Below are 18562 nucleotides of genomic sequence, written 5' to 3'. Positions count from 1 at the left end.
GTATGTCAGCTATAATTAAAAAATAAAAATGAAAAGAAAAAGGCCAGCTCATATCCCTTCTCTACAAAGCTTTCTCTGATTGTTTATTTCAATCCACAATAATCTATTCTCTTTGCTGAATTCTTAGTATTTTGTTAAAGGCGAGAGTATTTTTCTGACATTGATATGTCCTTAAAATTACCTATATTAGCCCATTGGGTGTAGCTCAGTGGTTGAGCTTCAACCTATGAACCAGGCAGTTATGGTTCGATTCTGGTCAGGGCACATGCCTGGGTTGTGGGCTCGGTCCCCAGTAGGAGGCAGTTGATCAGTGATTCTCATCATTGATGTTTCTATCTCTCTCCCCCTTTCTCCCTTCCTCACTCTGAAATCAATTTAAAAAAATTTTTTAAATACCTACATTATAGTTTACTTTTCATCTTGATAATCCATTCATAAGTCCCTTTCCCAGCAGGTCTCAGGGCATATTACTATAAGTAAAATTTTCATTGATTCGAGATGCAAGGAGCCATCTCATGGCAAAAAGGAGAAATGCATGTTTTGTTAACACACAGTAAACTCTTTATGCCTTAACAGGTAGGTGGGAAAATTCCCTCCCCCAGCCAGTTATAAGATAGGCATTGCACAGAAAAGAGCTGAGCATAGGTCATTCTGGTCAATGCAATTTCTTTATTTTGAAGGAAGAAAAACAGGATTAAGAGTATTATCTCTGTGTACATGGCCAGCAGTGGGATGCTGGGAAACTCACTGGATAAAGGACTTAAACGTAAGACAGGAAACCATAAAAATCTTAGAGGAATCCACAGGCAGCAAAATCTCAGACATGTGCTGAAGCAATATCTTCACCAATACAGCTCCTAGGGCAATGGAAACTATAGAGAAAATAAACAAATGGGACTACATCAAAATAAAAAGCTTCTGCACAGCAAAAGAAGCCATCAACAAAACAATAAGAAAGCCCACTGCATGGGAGAACATATTTGCCACTGTTATCTCCGATAAGGGTTTAATCTCTAACATTTACAGGGAACTCATACAACTTAATAAAAGGAAGATAAACAACCCAATCAAAAAATGGGCCACGGACCTAAATAGATACTTTGTGAAAGAGTATCCAAGAGACATATGAAAACATGCTCAAAGTCAGATGCAAATGAAAATGACAATGCAGTGCCATCTCACACCTGTCCGAATGGCTATCATCAACAAATCAACAAATGACTAGTGCTGGCGAGGATGCGGAGAAAAAGGAACCCTCTTGCACTGCTGGTGGGAATGCAGACTGGTGCAGCCACTGTGGAGAACAGTATGGAGTTTCCTCAAAAAACTAAAAATGGAACTCCCATTTGACCCAGTGATCCCACTTCTAGGAATATATCCCAAGAAACTAGAAACACCGATCAGAAAGGATATATGCACCCCTATGTTCATAGCAGCACAATTTACAATAGCTAAGATTTGGAAACAGCCTAAGTGCCCATCAGCAGATGAGTGGATTAAAAACTGTGGTACATCTACACAATGGAATACTACATTGCTGTAAAAAGGAAGGAACTCCTACCATTTGCAACAGCATGGATGGACCTGGAGAGCATTATGTTAAGCAAAATAAGCCAGTTGGAGAAAGATAAATATCACATAATCTCACTCATTTGTGGAATATAATGAACAACATAAACTGATGAACAAAAACAGATCCAGAGACAGAGAAGCATCGATCAGACTGTCAAACCTCAGAGGGAAGGTAGAGGAGGGTGGGGGTAAGGGGGAAAGATCAACCAAAGGACTTGTATGCATGCATATAAGCCCAACCGATGGACACAAACACCAGGGTGGTGAGAGCATGAGCAGGGGCATGGGGGTGGGGGCAAAGGAGGGATAAGGACACATATGTAATACCTTAATCAATAAAGAAAATAAAAAATAAAAAAAGGCCTACACTAACTTCAAACCTGAATGGGAAAAGGTGTGTATCACATGAGCTGGATAGCTTTGTTAATAAAGTTTTCAAGTACATAATACAAAAAATACCTAGGTACATGCAGCAATAAAAGTGTGTGTCTAGGTTGCTGAGGATGGGGCAGGGACAGGTAGAGCACAGGGGATTTTTAGGGCAGCAAAGCTATTCCATATGATATGACAGTGGTGGATACCTGACATTATGCATTTCTCAAAACTCATGGAACTGTACAACACCAGAGTGAGCCCCGATGTAAACTTTAGCTACTAATAATATACCATATACAGTATTGGTTCATCAGTTGTAACAAACGTACTACGTGAATGCAAGATGTTAATAATAGAGGAGACTGGGCAGCATGGGGGTTGTCCACATATGGGAACTCTCTGTACTTTAAAAAAAATTAACTAATTTTTAATTGATTTCAGAGAGAGGAAAGGAGAGATGAGAAAGAGAGAGAGAGAGACCTCAGTCAGTTGCTTCTTCCCCCAACCTGGGATCAAACCAGAAACCTAGGTATGTACCCTGACCGGGAATCAAACCCAACACCTTTCAGTGCAAGGGATAATGCTGCAACCAACTGAGCCACACCAGCCAGGGCCTCTCTGTACTTTGTGCTCAATTTTTCTGTAAATATTAAACAGCTCTAAAAATAAAATCTATGACTTGTTATTTAAAGGGTGTATCTGAAAAAGCAGAGGTCAGAAAAAGAGAGGAGTCATCTCTGTAAATATTTGCAATGTAACATACCCTTCCTGTGTTAAATGATGCAAAATCAAAATAAGAAGATTTTTTCGTCGTGCTTCTGTCCTCATCTTGCACTGTGAACAAAAAGGAAAATTTAGATCAGATGACAATGAGATATAACACTCCTTTTATAGCAAGAAACCCTTGAAGTTAAAGGTACCAGTCAAAACCAAGAAGCATGACTTAAAGGCTGGAAGGCAGTTTGGCATTTCTTGGGATATATAAACTGTTTTCCATTGTTACTTCCTTTTTTTTAATCCTCACCCAAGGATATTTTTTTCATTGATTTTTAGAGAGAGTGGAAGAGAGAGGGAAAGACATAAATGTCGATTGGTTGTCTCCTGCATGAGCCCTGACCAAGGCCAGGACCAGGGAGGATCCTGCAACCGAGGTACGTGCCCTTGACGGGAATCGAACTCGGGACCCTTCTCTCCGCAGGCCGACGCTCTATCCACTGAGCCAAACCAGCTAGGGCCATTGTTATTTTCTTCTTAGAGCTGACTTCTTAATTGTAAACCGAAGGTACCATGATTTAAATTAGGATTTCACTTTACTAGTTAACTTCTTACTGCCAAGATAATTGGCATTTTATTGCTTATAACTGCGAAGAAACAAATATACACAGTCCTATTTGGATCAGGTTAAGGAAAGTGATAATAAAGATAAACTCATGAGCCAGGAATCAGCTCTGACATCCCAGGTATTTACCTGCTCTTACAATTAAAATTTACTCAGAGTCCTACCCAGTCCCTACACCAATGTGGAGATGAGTTCCAATAACTATTCAGGGCTGACTGCACAACCAAGCACTTAGAATAGAGTAGCAAAGCCATACAAGGGAAATTCCTGCATAATAATATCCTTATTCAGACTATGTGACTTTTACATTTATCCACAGTGTTAATGTGCTGCATTTAGTTATCTGGTATCTCAAATTTCTCTGAAATCTGTAATAATAAAAGCATAATATGCTAATTAGATTGGACGTCCTTCCGGACGACCTTCCAGATGAAGCCGGGGCTGCTTCGAGGGAAATCAGGGTCCTGGGTGCCAGAGGGAAGCTGGTGCCAGCAGCCAGGGCAAGGAAAGTCTACTCTTTTTTTATTGTCTAAAGTTTTACATATGTCTCCTTTTTCCTCGATTGACCCACACACACACAGCCATTTCCACCGCAGGCAAGCCCCCACCGTCCCAGTGTCTGTGTCCATTGGTTATGCTAATATGCATGCATACAAGTCCTTTGGTTGCTCTCTAACTGCCCCCCACCTCCCCTGCCATTTGTCTCTGGATCTATTTTTGTTCATCAAATTATGTTGATCATTATATCCCACATATGAGTGAGATCATGTGATATTTATCTTTCTCCGACTGGAGGAAGGCCTACTCTTGCATGAATTTCATGCATCGGGGCTCTAGTGTATTTATAAAATGCTTCCAATAATATTCCCCTTGCCCAGCCAAGAGGTAACAACCATACTGACTTTTATGTTAATTATTCTCTTTTCCTTTATGTTTTTACCAAATATGTATGTATCTTTAAAAAAAAATACATATTGCCCCACCTGTGTGGCTCAGTGGTTGAGCGTTGACCTATGAACCAGGAGGTCATGTTTCAATTCCTGATCAGGGCACATGCCTGGGTTGTGGGTTTGATCCCATGTGGGGCGTGCAGGAGGCAGCCAATCAATGATTCTCTCTCATCATTGATGTTTCTTTCTCTCTATCCTTTTCCCTTCCTCTCTAAAATCAATAAGAATATTTTTAAAAAAACATTTTTGGTTTCACATTTTTGAACTTTATATGACTAGAATATGCATTCCATTCATGTGACTACTACATGTGACTTCTTTCTTTCCACAGTATGTAATTTTCCTAACAAAAGTTAATATCAAAGTAAAGGCTTACATATGATCAAGCTATTCCATAAAACCTTCACTTAAAAATCTGCTTCCAGATTGACCGGGAAGATGGCGGCATAGGTAAACACCAGAGACTGCCGCCGTGGACAACCACTTCAAAAATACAACTAAAAGTCAGAGCGGACATCAACCAGAACCACGGGAAGGCTGGCTGAGGAGAGTCTCTTCAACTAGAAGCAAAAACAACAGCATTCCGACGCTCAGCGGAGGCGCAGTGTGGAAAATTTAAAGGTACGGCGGTGCGGTGGTGAGGGTGCGCGCGCAAAGCGGGCTGGCGGCTGAGGGCGCGATTGTCGTTTTCAATCAGGAGCGAGTCTCAGACTCTGGGCTACAGATCCAGGCGAGTCTCTAGGGACCCAGACTCAAACGGGAGAAGCGGGACTGTCTGGCTACGGCCCCTCCGAGGTTTGCAGCGGTTGTTGGGACAGAGAGGCAGAGCCCCTGGGGACGGACTGAGAGCGGCCATAGCTGCTCCCTCCCCCCGCCCTGTTGAGCCCGCCCCGCCCAGGCCCTGCGCACAACCATTTGCCGATCGCCTCAGGCAAAGGCTGGAATAACGCCTCCCCAGAAGACAGACGTTTTCCACAGCTGATTCCTACAGCCAGTCGGCCTGGTGGTCAAATCCCTCTAGTGTTAACTACAACAATTAAGGCTTGGCTAGAACAAGACTGCGCACAGAGACCACAAGGGGGTGCACCAAGAAAGCATATAAGATGCGGAGACAAAAAAACATGACAGAAATGGAAGATATGGAGCTAAGAATCGCAATTTTGAGGGCTTGCCATAAATTTGTGCAGAGCCTCACGAAAACTAATGAGACCCTCGATGCTACGATAAAGAAATTAGAAAGTAAGCATACACGGACTGAAATAAAGAATATTATACCCAATAGCAGACCAGAGGAGCACAAGAATCAAACCAAAGATTCGACAAAAAACACCCAATTGGAAAAGCAAAATGAAAAAAGAATCCGAAAGTGTGAAGATAGTGTAAGGAGCCTCTGGGACAGCTTTAAGCGGTCTAATATCAGAATTATTGGAGTGCCAGAAGATGAGAGACAGCAAGATATTGAAGACCTATTTCAAGAAATAATGGCAGAAAACTTCCCCCACCTGGAGAAAGAAATGGACTTACAGGTCCAAGAAGCGCAGAGAACCCCAAACAAAAGGAATCCAAAGAGGACCACACCAAGACACATCATCATTAAAATGCCAAGAGCAAAAGACAAAGAGAAAATCTTAAAAGCAGCAAGAGAAAGAGGCTCAATTACCTACAAGGGAATACCCATACGACTGTCAGCTGATTTCTCAACAGAAACTTTGCAGGCCAGAAGGGAATGGCAAGAAATTTTCAAAGTGCTGAATACCAAGAACCTACAACCAAGATTACTTTATCCAGCAAAGCTATCATTCAGAATTGAAGGTCAGATAAAGAGCTTCACAGATAAGGAAAAACTAAAGGAGTTCATCACCGCCAAACCAGTATTATATGAAATGCTGAAAGGTATCATTTAAGAAGAGGAAGAAGAAGAAAAAGGTAAAGATACAAATTAGGAACAACAAATATGCATCTATCAACAAATGAATCTAAGAATCAAGTGAATAAATAACCTGATGTACAGAATGAACTGGTGATTATAATGAATCAGGGACATAGAAAGGGAATGGACTGACTATTCTTAGGGGAAAAGGGGTGTGGGAGATGCGGGAAGTGACTGGACAAAAATCATGCACCTATGGATGAACTCAGCGGGTGGGGAGTGAGGGTGGAGGGTGGGGTGGGAGCTGGAAGGAGGGGAGTTATGGGGGGAAAAAAGAGGAACAAATGTAATAATCTGAACAATAAAGATTTAATAAAAAAAAAAATCTGCTTCCACTGATTTTTAGTCTGGGGGCACAATTTCAATGCCATACAGGGTTGCTATCTAATATGTCTCAACGTAACCAACTGTTCCCTTTCCCAGAAAACAGAAGTATCTTCAAATGCCCACAGTACCTGGCATGGTGCCAAGTGCTAAATAGACCCTGATATTTCATGATAGGTTTACTAGATAATTGTTTGTTTGTTTTCAAAATACAGGTCATGATATCAAGTTAATGGGTTATAAACAGCATAGTTTACAATGCAATAGAATTATCACAGAATGCGTAACAGGTAAGAAGGCTTACTATTGCTTCATGAAACTTTTGTTGTGTTTGCTCACATGCCTGTGTTCTGGATCTCAATCTCAGATGTCTTCCTTAGTTGATCACAATAAAAAAAGTTTGAAAATCACTATAAAAATGACATTAAGATGTCCAATACTGGCAGTTTTCATTCATCTTTCTGAAGGTGTTGACACTAGAACTCTTGATGAAGGCCTTTCTAGTTTACCAAAATTAGCGCTGGTGGTCAAAGTTTTTTGTTTTGTTTTTTTTGTAATTTGATTTGCCTCGCCTATAGTGCCATCTAGTGTATTAGGAGGAGAAGCACTTCATGAAATGTAGGTTGTTCCAAATTATTAGTTCAATAATAAAGATGACAATCATCACAAAATTCCGTCCAAATTCAGTTTGCAAAATGAAAATACAAACTCATATTGAACAATAAGGGATATGTTTTTAAAGTACAAATTCATAAATTATGTATGGGATTTTGGTTCAGAATTTTAAGGGTCTGGAAGGAACCTGAAATCTAGAAAAGTTAAGAGATTTGCTCAAAAGCCTGCAGAGCTGGGAGCAGAACCCAAGTCTTCTAGTTCCTGGGCCAATGCTCTTCTCTCCACCACTTCCTTACCTGCTCTTCCCTCCACCACTTCCTTACCTGCACTCACCCCTCCTCACCAGTCTACTCCCACCCCCGCACATTCACTCCAGACCAGAGAGAAGCTGCTATTTAAATTTTCACGGAAAAAAAAAATTGCATGCCACATTTGCCAAAATCAAACAACAGTGGTTACCAGTCTAAAGTAAAGAGAAATAAAATTTTCTTTGTTTAAAAAAAAATCAGGCAGCATTAAATGGAAGGAACCACTGATTAGTTAGGCAGCAAAAATCAGTAATAATATGTACAAAAATAACTAAAAAAAAACTGTGTTTGTTAAATAATTCTACTCTGAATAATCCTACTCTAAAGTTGTAAGACAAGAATCAACAAAACTGTTTGCAATGTTTTCCTTTATTCCTAACCCTGTTTACAATGGGTAAATTGTTTCTTTAAAGTTGGGTCACTTATTAAAGAAGTCAGAAATCTCAATGTAGCCCTAACAAGTTTGGCTCTGTAGATAGAGCGTTGGCACGTGGACTGAAGGGTCCCAGGTTCGATTCCCGTCAAGGGCATGTACCTTGGTTGCATGCTTGATCCCCAACCCAGTCAGGACGTGTAGGGAAGGTAAGCAATCAATGTGTCTCTCTCATATCGATGTTTCCCTCTCTCTTTCTCTTCCCCTTCCTTCCACTCTCTCTAAAACATCCATGGAAAAATATCCTCAGGTGAGGATTAACAAAACAAACAAACAAAAAAAGTCTCAATGTAGGATTGATGGTTAACACATGAAATAAGGGAAGCTGAGCCTTTAAGTAGCCTTATTTCAAAGACTCCAAGAGGCCCACACCAAGACACATCATAATTAAAATACCAAGGGTTAAAGACAACGAGAGAATCTTAAAAGCAGTAAGAGAAAAGCAGTTAGTCACCTACAAGGGAGTGCCCATATGACTGTCCGCTGATTTCATGTCTTTGTTTTGTTTTGTTGTCAGCTGATTTCTCAACAGAAACTTTTCAGGCCAGAAGGGAGTGGCAAGAAATATTCAAAGTGATGAACAGTAAGGACCTACGACCAAGATTACTCTACCTAGCAAAGCTCTTATTTAAAATTGAGGGTCAGATAAAGAACTTCACAAACAAAATGTTAAAGAGTTCCTCACCACCAAACCAGTATTACATGAAATGAAGGGTATCCTTTTTTTTTTAAGGGTATTCTTTAAGAAGAAGAGATAAAAAATATGAACAATAAAATGGTAACAAATATATATTCAACAATTAAACCTAAAAATCAAAATAAATGAAAAAGAAATCTAACGAACAAAATTAACTGGTGAATAAAATAGAATCAGAAGCATGGAAGCATGGCACAGATTCAAAGGAAAGGCAGGAAGAGATTAACCAAAGAGCTTACCTATGGACACAGACAGTAGGGTGGTGAAGCCCTAGGGTGAGGTGGGAACCGGTTAGAGGGGGGCAATGATGGGGGAAAAAGGGGGACAACTGCAATACTCTCAACAATAAAGATTTTTTAAAAAAGGACCCTAAATTATCTGTCCATAAAAAAATTATTTTTCAAACAAGAATTGTATAAAATACACACAGAATGTAAGTAAGTTGGACCAGGGAAAAATAATAGTGACATTCATTGATCACATCAGCTCAGACACTCATTCACAGAACTGGAATTGTTTGAGCTCATTTGTTAATAAATGCAAGCGTCTTTCATTAAAACTTCACCTGTGTTTCTTACTGACCTCACATAGTGACAAATGAATATGGTATCTCTTACAATTCCTCAAACCAAATATTCCCCAATTTTAGTGACCATTTCAACGCAATTATTGGCTATAATTTTTTTTTGTTAATCCTTACCTGAGGATGTTTTTTCCCTTTGCTTTTCAGAGAGAGAATAAGGGGGAGAGAGAAAGAGAGAAGGAGAGGGAGAGAGAGAGAGAGGGAGAGGGAGAGGGAGAGAGAGAGAGAGGGAGAGAGATAGAGAGAAACATTGATATGAGAGACACATCTACTGGTTGCCTCCCAAACGTGCCCCAACCTTCTTATAGGAGATCATGTCTTTTAATTTCTGAATAGTTACAGTCCTATTGTGAATGAAGCGAATCCATCTCTTTTGTATGTAAAGGTCTTTGAGAACAAAAGAATTGGAACTGAAGAGCCATGAAAACCATTTACATTCTGAAAGAGACTGCACTGGACACTGACTGGTGCCTTCCTAACTGAGCAAACTGTGGGGTGCTGTGCCAGTATCAGGGTCAGTGATTGGTGGGTGCTCAACAGCTGTAGTTGCTTTGTTCATGTACTTCAGTCTCTCCTCATTTAAACATGCACAGACGCACCCTAGCTGGTTTGACTCAGTGGATAGAGCATGAATCTGTGGACTGAAGGGTCCCAGGATCGATTTCGGTCAAGAGCACATGCCTAGGTTGTGGCCTTAATCCCCAGGAGGGGGTGTGCAGGAGGTAGCTGATGAATGATTCTCTCTCTGAAATCAATAAAAATATGTTAAAAAAAAATAAACATGCACAGATGCAAATGTTCTCTTATGACCAGGAGGCTGGGAAAAATAGCCAGAGAGTGTTTTGCTGGTGTTCCTTGGTACTGCATGCACTGCACTGGCTTTGGCTCATAGCTCTGAATTTTGTAAAGATGTAGAGCCAGAAAACTCATTAGGAGCAGAAAAAGATCATGGGAGAGGTGTTCCTAAAAGGGGTGGGAGAGGAAGGCTGGAGAGGGCAATAGGGAGTGTAGAGTTTCATTTTGAAGAAATGAAAATGTTCTTAAATTAATGTGGTGATGGTTGTATAATTGTAAATATACTAAAAGCCATTGAATTGTACACTTTGCTTGGTATATGGAGGATATCTTCATAAGGAGGTTTTCAAATGCAAATGAAGGTAGAGAAAAGAAGGCTAAAATGAATGTAAATAATGTGAGTAATGCTTTTGCCCTGATATATAAAGTAAATGGTCCGACTAACAATAGAAATATTCTCATGCAATAGTTTTGATATTCAAAGTGGAAATGATGGGGAGAGCCGCTTGTCACTCAGAGCCCTTGAGGGCCTGCTCATCACCCTGGTGGTGGCGCCTGGTGAGATGTGGCAATGGTGCTTCTTTCTTTACTCGTTTTGAGAACCGGCTCTAACATGCATCAGTGTGACTATGGGATAGACTTACCAGAAAGGAAAAAAAAAACACAAAATCACCTAGGCAGACAGTTCCCTTTATGCTTTTTCTTTTTGGTTTTATCATAATTTGAAATGTAACTACCTGCCCTAACCAGTTTGGCTCAGTGGATAGAGCGTCGGCCTGCGGACTCAAGGGTCCCGGGTTCCATTCCGGTCAAGGGCATGTACCTTGGTTGCGGGCACATACCCAGTGGGGAGTGTGCAGGAGGCAGCTGATCGATGTTACTCTCTCATCGATGTTTCTAACTCTCTATCCCTCTCCCTCCCTCTCTGTAAAAAAATCAATAAAATATGCTTTAAAAAAGATGTCTAACACAGCATATATTTTTAAAAATTAGATATAGCCTAAATGTCCATTAGTGCTTAAATAAATCATGGTGTTTGAAAACATCATGTTTTCACTCCACTCACTTCCAAATATTGTGTCACTCAGGAAAAGAAAGTTTGAATTAAAAGTAATACTTGAGCCCAGCAGATGTGGCTCAGTGGTTGAGCATCGACCTATGAACCAGAAGGTCATGGTTCCATTTCCAGTAGGGGCACAAGCACCAGTTGTGGGCATGGCCAGGTGTGCAGGAGGCAGCCAATCAATGAGTCTTGATGTTTCTAGCTCTTCCTCTCCCTTCCTCTCTGAAATCAATAAAAATTTGAATATTTAAGATGTGCTGTTACTTGAATTGTAGAATGTGGTCTTATAAATTTGTTAGTTAAATGTGAAGTTTGCCAGATCTATAACTTCTATTCATGCCATTCCAATTAGGATAGAAAATTATCTTTGGAATTCAAAGTAAGAAATGGGCCACCAAGAAATGGTCAATTTAAACTATAAAGACAGTGTGCCCTTGAAATGGACACAATTAGATGCTCAATTAATGCCTGTCTACTGAAGAAAGAAGGCCCAGACATGAACATTTACCGAGGTATCTCATTTGTCTCTGCTTCAGTAATCTGTCTGTTTTCTTCTTCCTATATTTCCTTTGTGGGCTATTGTGCTACAAAAATGCCTCCATTATCAGATTCAAAATTGAATCCTATGATACTGTAGCCTGAGGAAAAGGAAGCATTGAATATCATTCCTAGTTTTAGACCCAGAAGATACTTAGGAAATGTTACTGTATACACACCACAGTCAACATTACTGCTTTTAATTTCTTTTTTACGGGTGCAATGGAGATTAATTTGCATGAGCTCTTTTCAATTTCTGTAATAAGATCCAAATTTTGCATTAAGCTTTCCATCTCAAAAACAAACAGTTAAAAAGGACACATTTCTTCTTTCAAGTGTTTTTATTATAGTTCTATTTTACAGTCCCTGCATCTAATATTCACTTAAATGCTTGAATATATATACCCGTAGGTTCTACTTTGTTTTTTTGTTTGTTCATTTCCTGATTACCTCCTGTTTCTACCAGAAAACTTCCTAAGTTTCAAATGCTGCATAACTTGAAAAAGCACTAAACCTATCAACAGGAATGTCTCCAGATCCAGGAAGGCATTTATTGTCTTTAATAAAAAGTCAGGATTGGTCAACTGCTCAGCGACAGTGTTTCATGAAGAGGGCATTTGCTGTGGATCCTGAATATGAGCTGGTTGTAGAATTTGAAATTTCAAAAAAGTACAAAATCCACTGAAACACAGGGGACTTCCCATTCTATGCCATTGCTATTAAACACTGAACTAGATTATGGAATTATGATATGTATGTTCTTTCCATAAAGCTCATGCTCTCACATGATACTTTCTAATTGCAACAGAGCTGCGGGTTGTAGAGATCAGACTGCCATCTCAGTAAGTCAACAGCAGCCTCCTGATGTCCTCAGTTTCAGCTGAGAGGTGCACTAAAAGGATTAACTTAAACCCATCAGCCTTGAGAACCAACCTTCAGTCAACCAGGGATGACCAGCAAATGATATCTCAAGGAAATAATCAGACAAATCCAGAAAGGGAGAGGCTCTGCAGAACAATTTTCATGATTTCTAGCAAAAGCCAGTGCCACTAAAAATAAAACAAAGATAGAGACCATAGGGGCTGAGAGCTGTGCTAATTCAAAGAAACTTAAGGGATAGAAAAACAAGATACAATGCATGATCCTGGATTGGATGCTGATCGGAGAACTAATTAGTTAAAGAACCGTATTTATGCTCTACCAGTGTGACTCGGTGGATAGAGTGTCAGCCTGAGGACTAAAGGGTCCAGGTTCCCTACTGGTCAAGGGCACTACTATATCTTGGTTGCAGGCTCCTCAGCGAACCTGGTCGGGACTCCTGCAGGAGGCCAATAGGTATCTCTCTCTGTCTTTCCCTCTCTTTCCCACTCTCTCTAAAAATCAATGGAGCCCTAGCCGGTTTTGTTCAGTGCATAGAGCGTTGGCCTGGGCACTGAAGGGTCCCAGGTTCATTTCCTGTCAAGGCCACATGCCCGGGTTGTGGGCTTGGTCCCCAGTGTGGGGCCTGCAGGAGGCAGCCAATCAATGATTCTCATCATTTATTTATTTATTTATTTATTTATTTATTTTTAATCTTTATTGTTCAGATTATTACATTTGTTCCTCTTTTTTTCCCCCCATAACTCCCCTCCTTCCAGCTCCCACCCCACCCTCCACCCTCACTCCCCACCCGCTGAGTTCATCCATAGGTGCATGATTTTTGTCCAGTCACTTCCCGCATCTCCCACACCCCTTTTCCCCTAAGAATAGTCAGTCCATTCCCTTTCTATGTCCCTGATTCATTATAATCACCAGTTCATTCTGTACATCAGGTTATTTATTCACTTGATTCTTAGATTCATTTGTTGATAGATGCATATTTGTTGTTCCTAATTTGTATCTTTACCTTTTTCTTCTTCTTCCTCTTCTTAAAGGATACCTTTCAGCATTTCATATAATACTGGTTTGGCGGTGATGAACTCCTTTAGTTTTTCCTTATCTGTGAAGCTCTTTATCTGACCTTCAATTCTGAATGATAGCTTTGCTGGATAAAGTAATCTTGGTTGTAGGTTCTTGGTATTCAGCACTTTGAATATTTCTTGCCATTCCCTTCTGGCCTGCAAAGTTTCTGTTGAGAAATCAGCTGACAGTCGTATGGGTCTTCCCTTGTAGGTAATTGAGCCTCTTTCTCTTGCTGCTTTTAAGATTTTCTCTTTGTCTTTTGCTCTTGGCATTTTAATGATGATGTGTCTTGGTGTGGTCCTCTTTGGATTCCTTTTGTTTGGGGTTCTCTGCGCTTCTTGGACCTGTAAGTCCATTTCTTTCTCCAGGTGGGGGAAGTTTTCTGCCATTATTTCTTGAAATAGGTTTTCAATATCTTGCTGTCTCTCATCTTCTGGCACTCCAATGACTCTGATATTAGTCCGCTTAAAGCTGTCCCAGAGGCTCCTTACACTATCTTCACACTTTCGGATTCTTTTTTCATTTTGCTTTTCCAATTGGGTGTTTTTTGTCGAATCTTTGGTTTGATTCTTGTGCTCCTCTGGTCTGCTATTGGGTATAATATTCTTTATTTCAGTCCGTGTATGCTTACTTTCTAATTTCTTTATCGTAGCATCGAGGGTCTCATTAGTTTTCGTGAGGCTCTGCACAAATTTATGGCAAGCCCTCAAAATTGCGATTCTTAGCTCCATATCTTCCATTTCTGTCATGTTTTTTTGTCTCCGCATCTTTTATGCTTTCTTGGTGCACCCCCTTGTGGTCTCTGTGCGCAGTCTTGTTCTAGCCAAGCCTTAATTGTTGTAGTTAACACTAGAGGGATTTGACCACCAGGCTCAATGATTCTCATCATTGATGTTTATCTCTCTCTCCCTCTCCCTTCCTCTCTGTAATCAATAAAAATATTTTTAAAAAACAAAAATAAAGTAAAGTAAAAATAAATGAAAAAATATCCTTGGGAAAGGATTTAAAAATAGAAGAATGATATTTATGATTTTATTTCATTTGGATAAAGAAAAACACCGTATGTGCATTTGTGTGTATATGCACATGGAAAAGATTTAGAAGGATGCATGGAGAAACACTAAAGTCCACCCCTAGATAACACCTCCCTGTTATCTGAGTTGTGGGAATGTAGTGTTTTTATTTTACTTATTGTGTGTGTTACATATCCTTTCTTCAAAAATGGATTTATGACTCTGAGTAATCTTACAATGTTAAAACCGCCAATGGATACTGCTGATAATATTGAAAACAACGATAACGCTCAGGAATTCTCACATCTCACCAATTCTAACACTTGGGGTATCTTAAAACCCAGAATGACAGGGGAAATACAGACTGCTCAGTGAATAACGTTAAGACAACGGGAAATCTGAGGGGAAAACTCAAAGGTATGCCTATAGAATCGTTCAAGAGACAAACTAACTTCACATATCAACAGAACAAGGCGGAGCACCCACTGAGCCCTCCGATTGGCTCCAGGGGTCAGAGCAGGTTCATTCCTGGGGACCAGGCAGTCATCTAGCTCGGTCTTCTCCAATCAAAGAGATGCAGTCAGTGTGGAGACAGTGAAGTTGTTCTTTGGGGCAGTAATCACAAAGCTAATGAAACTGAGTCCTTGTAAGGTGAAGGGAAGGGCCCTCAAGAACTCTGGAGGGTGGAGGGCTGATGTGAGTCAGGCCCGACTGCTGATGTGCAGGTGATGAGAGCACAAGGCCATTCAGCCATTCATTCCAGAAGAACTGATGGAGGCCTCGCTCAGACCCTGCTCCGCGGGGCCCCACAGACACAGGGACTGGTCATGCCCTCGGTAGGGCTAAGCGGTTTGGCTGCAGACAGATGGTTTCTCTCGCTAGGCTCCCACTCTTCACCCTGTTCAGAAGGGTACCCTCACCCTGGAACTCAACTTCTTCAACTCCAGCTTCCGGTCTCCCTGTTACCTGACCCGCGTATGCAAATTAATTTCACCTCCCTCCGCCTCAGTTTCCTCCTCCAGAAAATGGATTAATGTAACCTACAAGGTGACCCTGCTCCCACCACACAGGAAGCCCTCAAGGTGCCCTTGGCACCTGGGTCGCCCCCAGGGGAGGGGCCAAACCCCGCCCCTAATCTTCTCACGCCTGGCCCCGCCCTCGACGCTAGACCTTCCAGAAAGTTGCTGCTGGGCCTGCTCAGGACCAGTCGGCTGGAGGCAGACCAGCGAGAAGGTCGCACATCCAAGCGCGAGCATATCCGAAGCCTCGCCTGCCCGCCCGCCCGCCAGGGACCGGGTGCCAGAAGCTGGTTCTTGGGGGAGGAAACACTGTGAGGAGCGGACCTCGGAGGAGAGCCCTTCCAAAGCCCCGCAACCCGCCTCCCCGCCCCCCCCCCCCCCCGCCCCCAAGTGTCTCTTCACCTGGGGGACGAGATGGAGGGAGACCCCCGCGCATCCCGCGGCCCATCCCACAGCTCCGAGCGCCCACGGAGCAAGCACAGAGCGCCCTCTCCGCTCCCGAGGCCCCTCCCAGGGCCGCACTTTGGTGACTGGTCGGAGGAGAGAAGGCCCGGCCACCCAGAGCCTCCTGGCGGCAGAGGCCCGTCCCTTCCATGGGGGGCAGGTGCTCCTCGGATGTGTGGAGTCCATCAGCGGCCCCCGGCCCTGGCCCACTCTTTATTTTGAAGGAGAGAGGGGAGCACCCGCCTTCCCACAAGGACCACACCCCGCTGGGGGCCCAGGGCCAGGAGGAGCCCTCACCTGGGAGCACCCAGAGACCTCGCCCGGCCTCCGCCAGGGAGGAAAGCCCACAGCCTCTCTGCCGAGAAGGAACTGCGGGAAAGCTGTCCTCTCGTGGGGTCAAGAAGGGGAAGGAAAGAGGGGGCCGCAGCTCCCAGAAGTCTACGCCTCCATCGGAGGTGGCTTCACACGACCCCGAGTGCCGGGAGCTGGTCCATCCTTGCTGCTTGACACAGTCGCTGCAGGGAAGAAACATCTGCACAGCATATGTTTCAAGGGACCTGACTTATATAGCATACTGTTCTTAATATGTTTGCTCACCTTCTTGGCGCTATGTGTTTTAACCAAGGTCACCTCTCCGAGAAAGGTTGTCTCCCCAGGTAGGGATTTTTCCCTGAAGTTAGGGAGGAAATAAAACCCCTTAACTAAGTGCCAGGCAGGTAGTTAATCACTTTACGAACAATCACGCTTAAGCTACATAATCTTTACTCCCTGGAATGGAGATAAGAAACGCCCTAACCTTTGGAATAGAAATTGATAGGATTAAAATCAACTGGTATAAATACAGATGTAATAAGACAATAAAACACAGAACCTGGCTGGAGATCCTGGCTAGAGAACCTGGCTAGGCTGCTGATAAACTGAACGCTGTCTCCGTGTCATTCCTTCTTCGCCGACTCTGTCCACACCTTTGGGAACCCCTGGACCTGCTGGGGCAGGACCCCAACACCCGAGAAGAAGCGAAAGCGCAAACACTCGGGGGAAATACAGTCACACAAATATGAGTGGTGTCCACACGGCTTAGATGTAAGAGAGGGGCCAGGGGGCCTGCTGCCCAAGGTGAGGGAGAAGGTTAGGGACAACACCAAGACTCCAGAAGGGAAGGTCAGAACTTCTCACTTGGGAAGGAAGCCAGCGGGTCCCGCCTGAAGTGGAGGAGGAACTAGACCCGCCCACCATGTCCTTTGAGGCCTCCTTCACCCACCACCAGCCTCCATCACAAGAGGCTTCAGAAAACCCAGTGAAAAGGCGAAAGCACAAACACTCACGAAAAAGCCAATCGGACAAAGACAAGCAGAGTCTACACGGCTCAGATGCAGGAAAGGGGGCAGGTGTCCTGCCGCCCAAGGTGAGAGAGAAGGTTGGGAACAACCTCAAGACTCTAGAAGGGAAGGTCAAAACTTCTCACTTGGGAAGGAAGCCAGCGGTTCCCCCCCTTGAGGAAGAGGAGGAATTCCAGCCACCCACCATATCTTTCCAGGCAGAAGTCACCTACGACCCGCGTCCATCACAGGTGGCCTGGGACCACCCGACCCTTCTATGGCTGGAAGGTGCTCCTTGGAAGTCTGGGGCCCCATCGGAGGTGGCTTCAGAAAATCCCATGAAAAAGCGAAAGCGCAAACACTCTAGCAAAATCCAACCAGACGAAGACCAACAGCGTCTACAAGACTTAGATGCAGGAGAGGGGCCAGGGGGCCTGCTGCCCAAGGTGAGGGAGAAGGTTTGGGACACCTGCAAGACTCCAGAAGGGAAAGTCAAAACTCCTCACTTGGGAAGGAAGCCGGTGGGTCCCCCGCCTGAAGTGGAGGAGGAATTAGACCCGCCCATCATGTCTTCCGAGGCCTCCCTCACCCCCCACCAGCCTCCCGCGAGGAAAGAGAGGAAGAGGGTCAAGCCTCCAGCCATTGTGCTGGGAGGAAAGAGTCTTAGGAAAGAGGACACGACAAGCGCCCAGGCAGAGGCAGGCCAGTCTGAGAAGCCCTTTCCACCTGCAGCAGCGGGGGCCAGGCTCACACAGGCGTCCCCTGCCGCCTCACCTGCCTGGCCAGACCTCGGGCCCTGCCGGGGCCAGCCCAGTGACCCCCCACTGCCTGCCTTTGCGTCCACGTCCTCCTTCCAACCCAGGCCAAGGGCACTGCCTTCCCCTGGCGAAGAGGAAGGAGCTGGGCTGATGGGAATCAGGCTGAACTCCGGGACACAGGTGTCCTCTGGGTCCCAGAGGGCCAGGCGCCACAAAATGATCACCATGCTCCAGCAGTGTGTCCGGACCCTTCAGGAAAGCATCACCTTGCTCTCTCAAGTGAGAGGCGTCCCGTGTTCTCTCCTCCAACCCGCTGTGGAGGGTTACACACCTGAGCAGCTGCCGTGCCTGGAGGAACACCATGGAGCACCAGCTGCAGAGTCAGATCCCTTATGGAAGAAGCAGCGTCACCGCGCCTTGGAGAAAGAAAGGCGGGAAGAACACACAGCACAGCTGCAGCCCCAAGAGCAGGAGATCCCAGAACTGGTCCTGCACATCAGTGCCAACAGGCCCCAGGACCCACCAGCAGAGATGGCTTTCTCCGACT

At 43.7% G+C, this 18562-nt stretch overlaps 1 protein-coding gene across 2 annotated transcripts in view; it reads right to left on the bottom strand.

Annotated features, from left to right (window-relative positions):
- Nucleotides 1-18562, bottom strand: part of KATNAL2 (katanin catalytic subunit A1 like 2) — a 67170-nt gene that overhangs the window by 38911 nt on the left and 9697 nt on the right. For both annotated transcript variants that reach the window (XM_070421107.1, XM_070421108.1), the window contains exon 2: nt 2711-2781. In XM_070421107.1, the coding sequence (XP_070277208.1) occupies nt 2711-2781 (71 nt within the window). The remainder of the gene's footprint in view (nt 1-2710; nt 2782-18562) is intronic.

Source organism: Myotis yumanensis, unplaced genomic scaffold (genome assembly GCF_028538775.1).
Source record: "Myotis yumanensis isolate MYYU_CA2020_CCGP unplaced genomic scaffold, mMyoYum1.0.hap1 SCAF_7, whole genome shotgun sequence".
NCBI classification, from domain to species: domain Eukaryota; kingdom Metazoa; phylum Chordata; class Mammalia; order Chiroptera; family Vespertilionidae; genus Myotis; species Myotis yumanensis.
The sequence above is the reverse complement of the archived record's forward strand: the minus strand, read 5'-3'. Positions and strand labels throughout refer to the sequence as shown.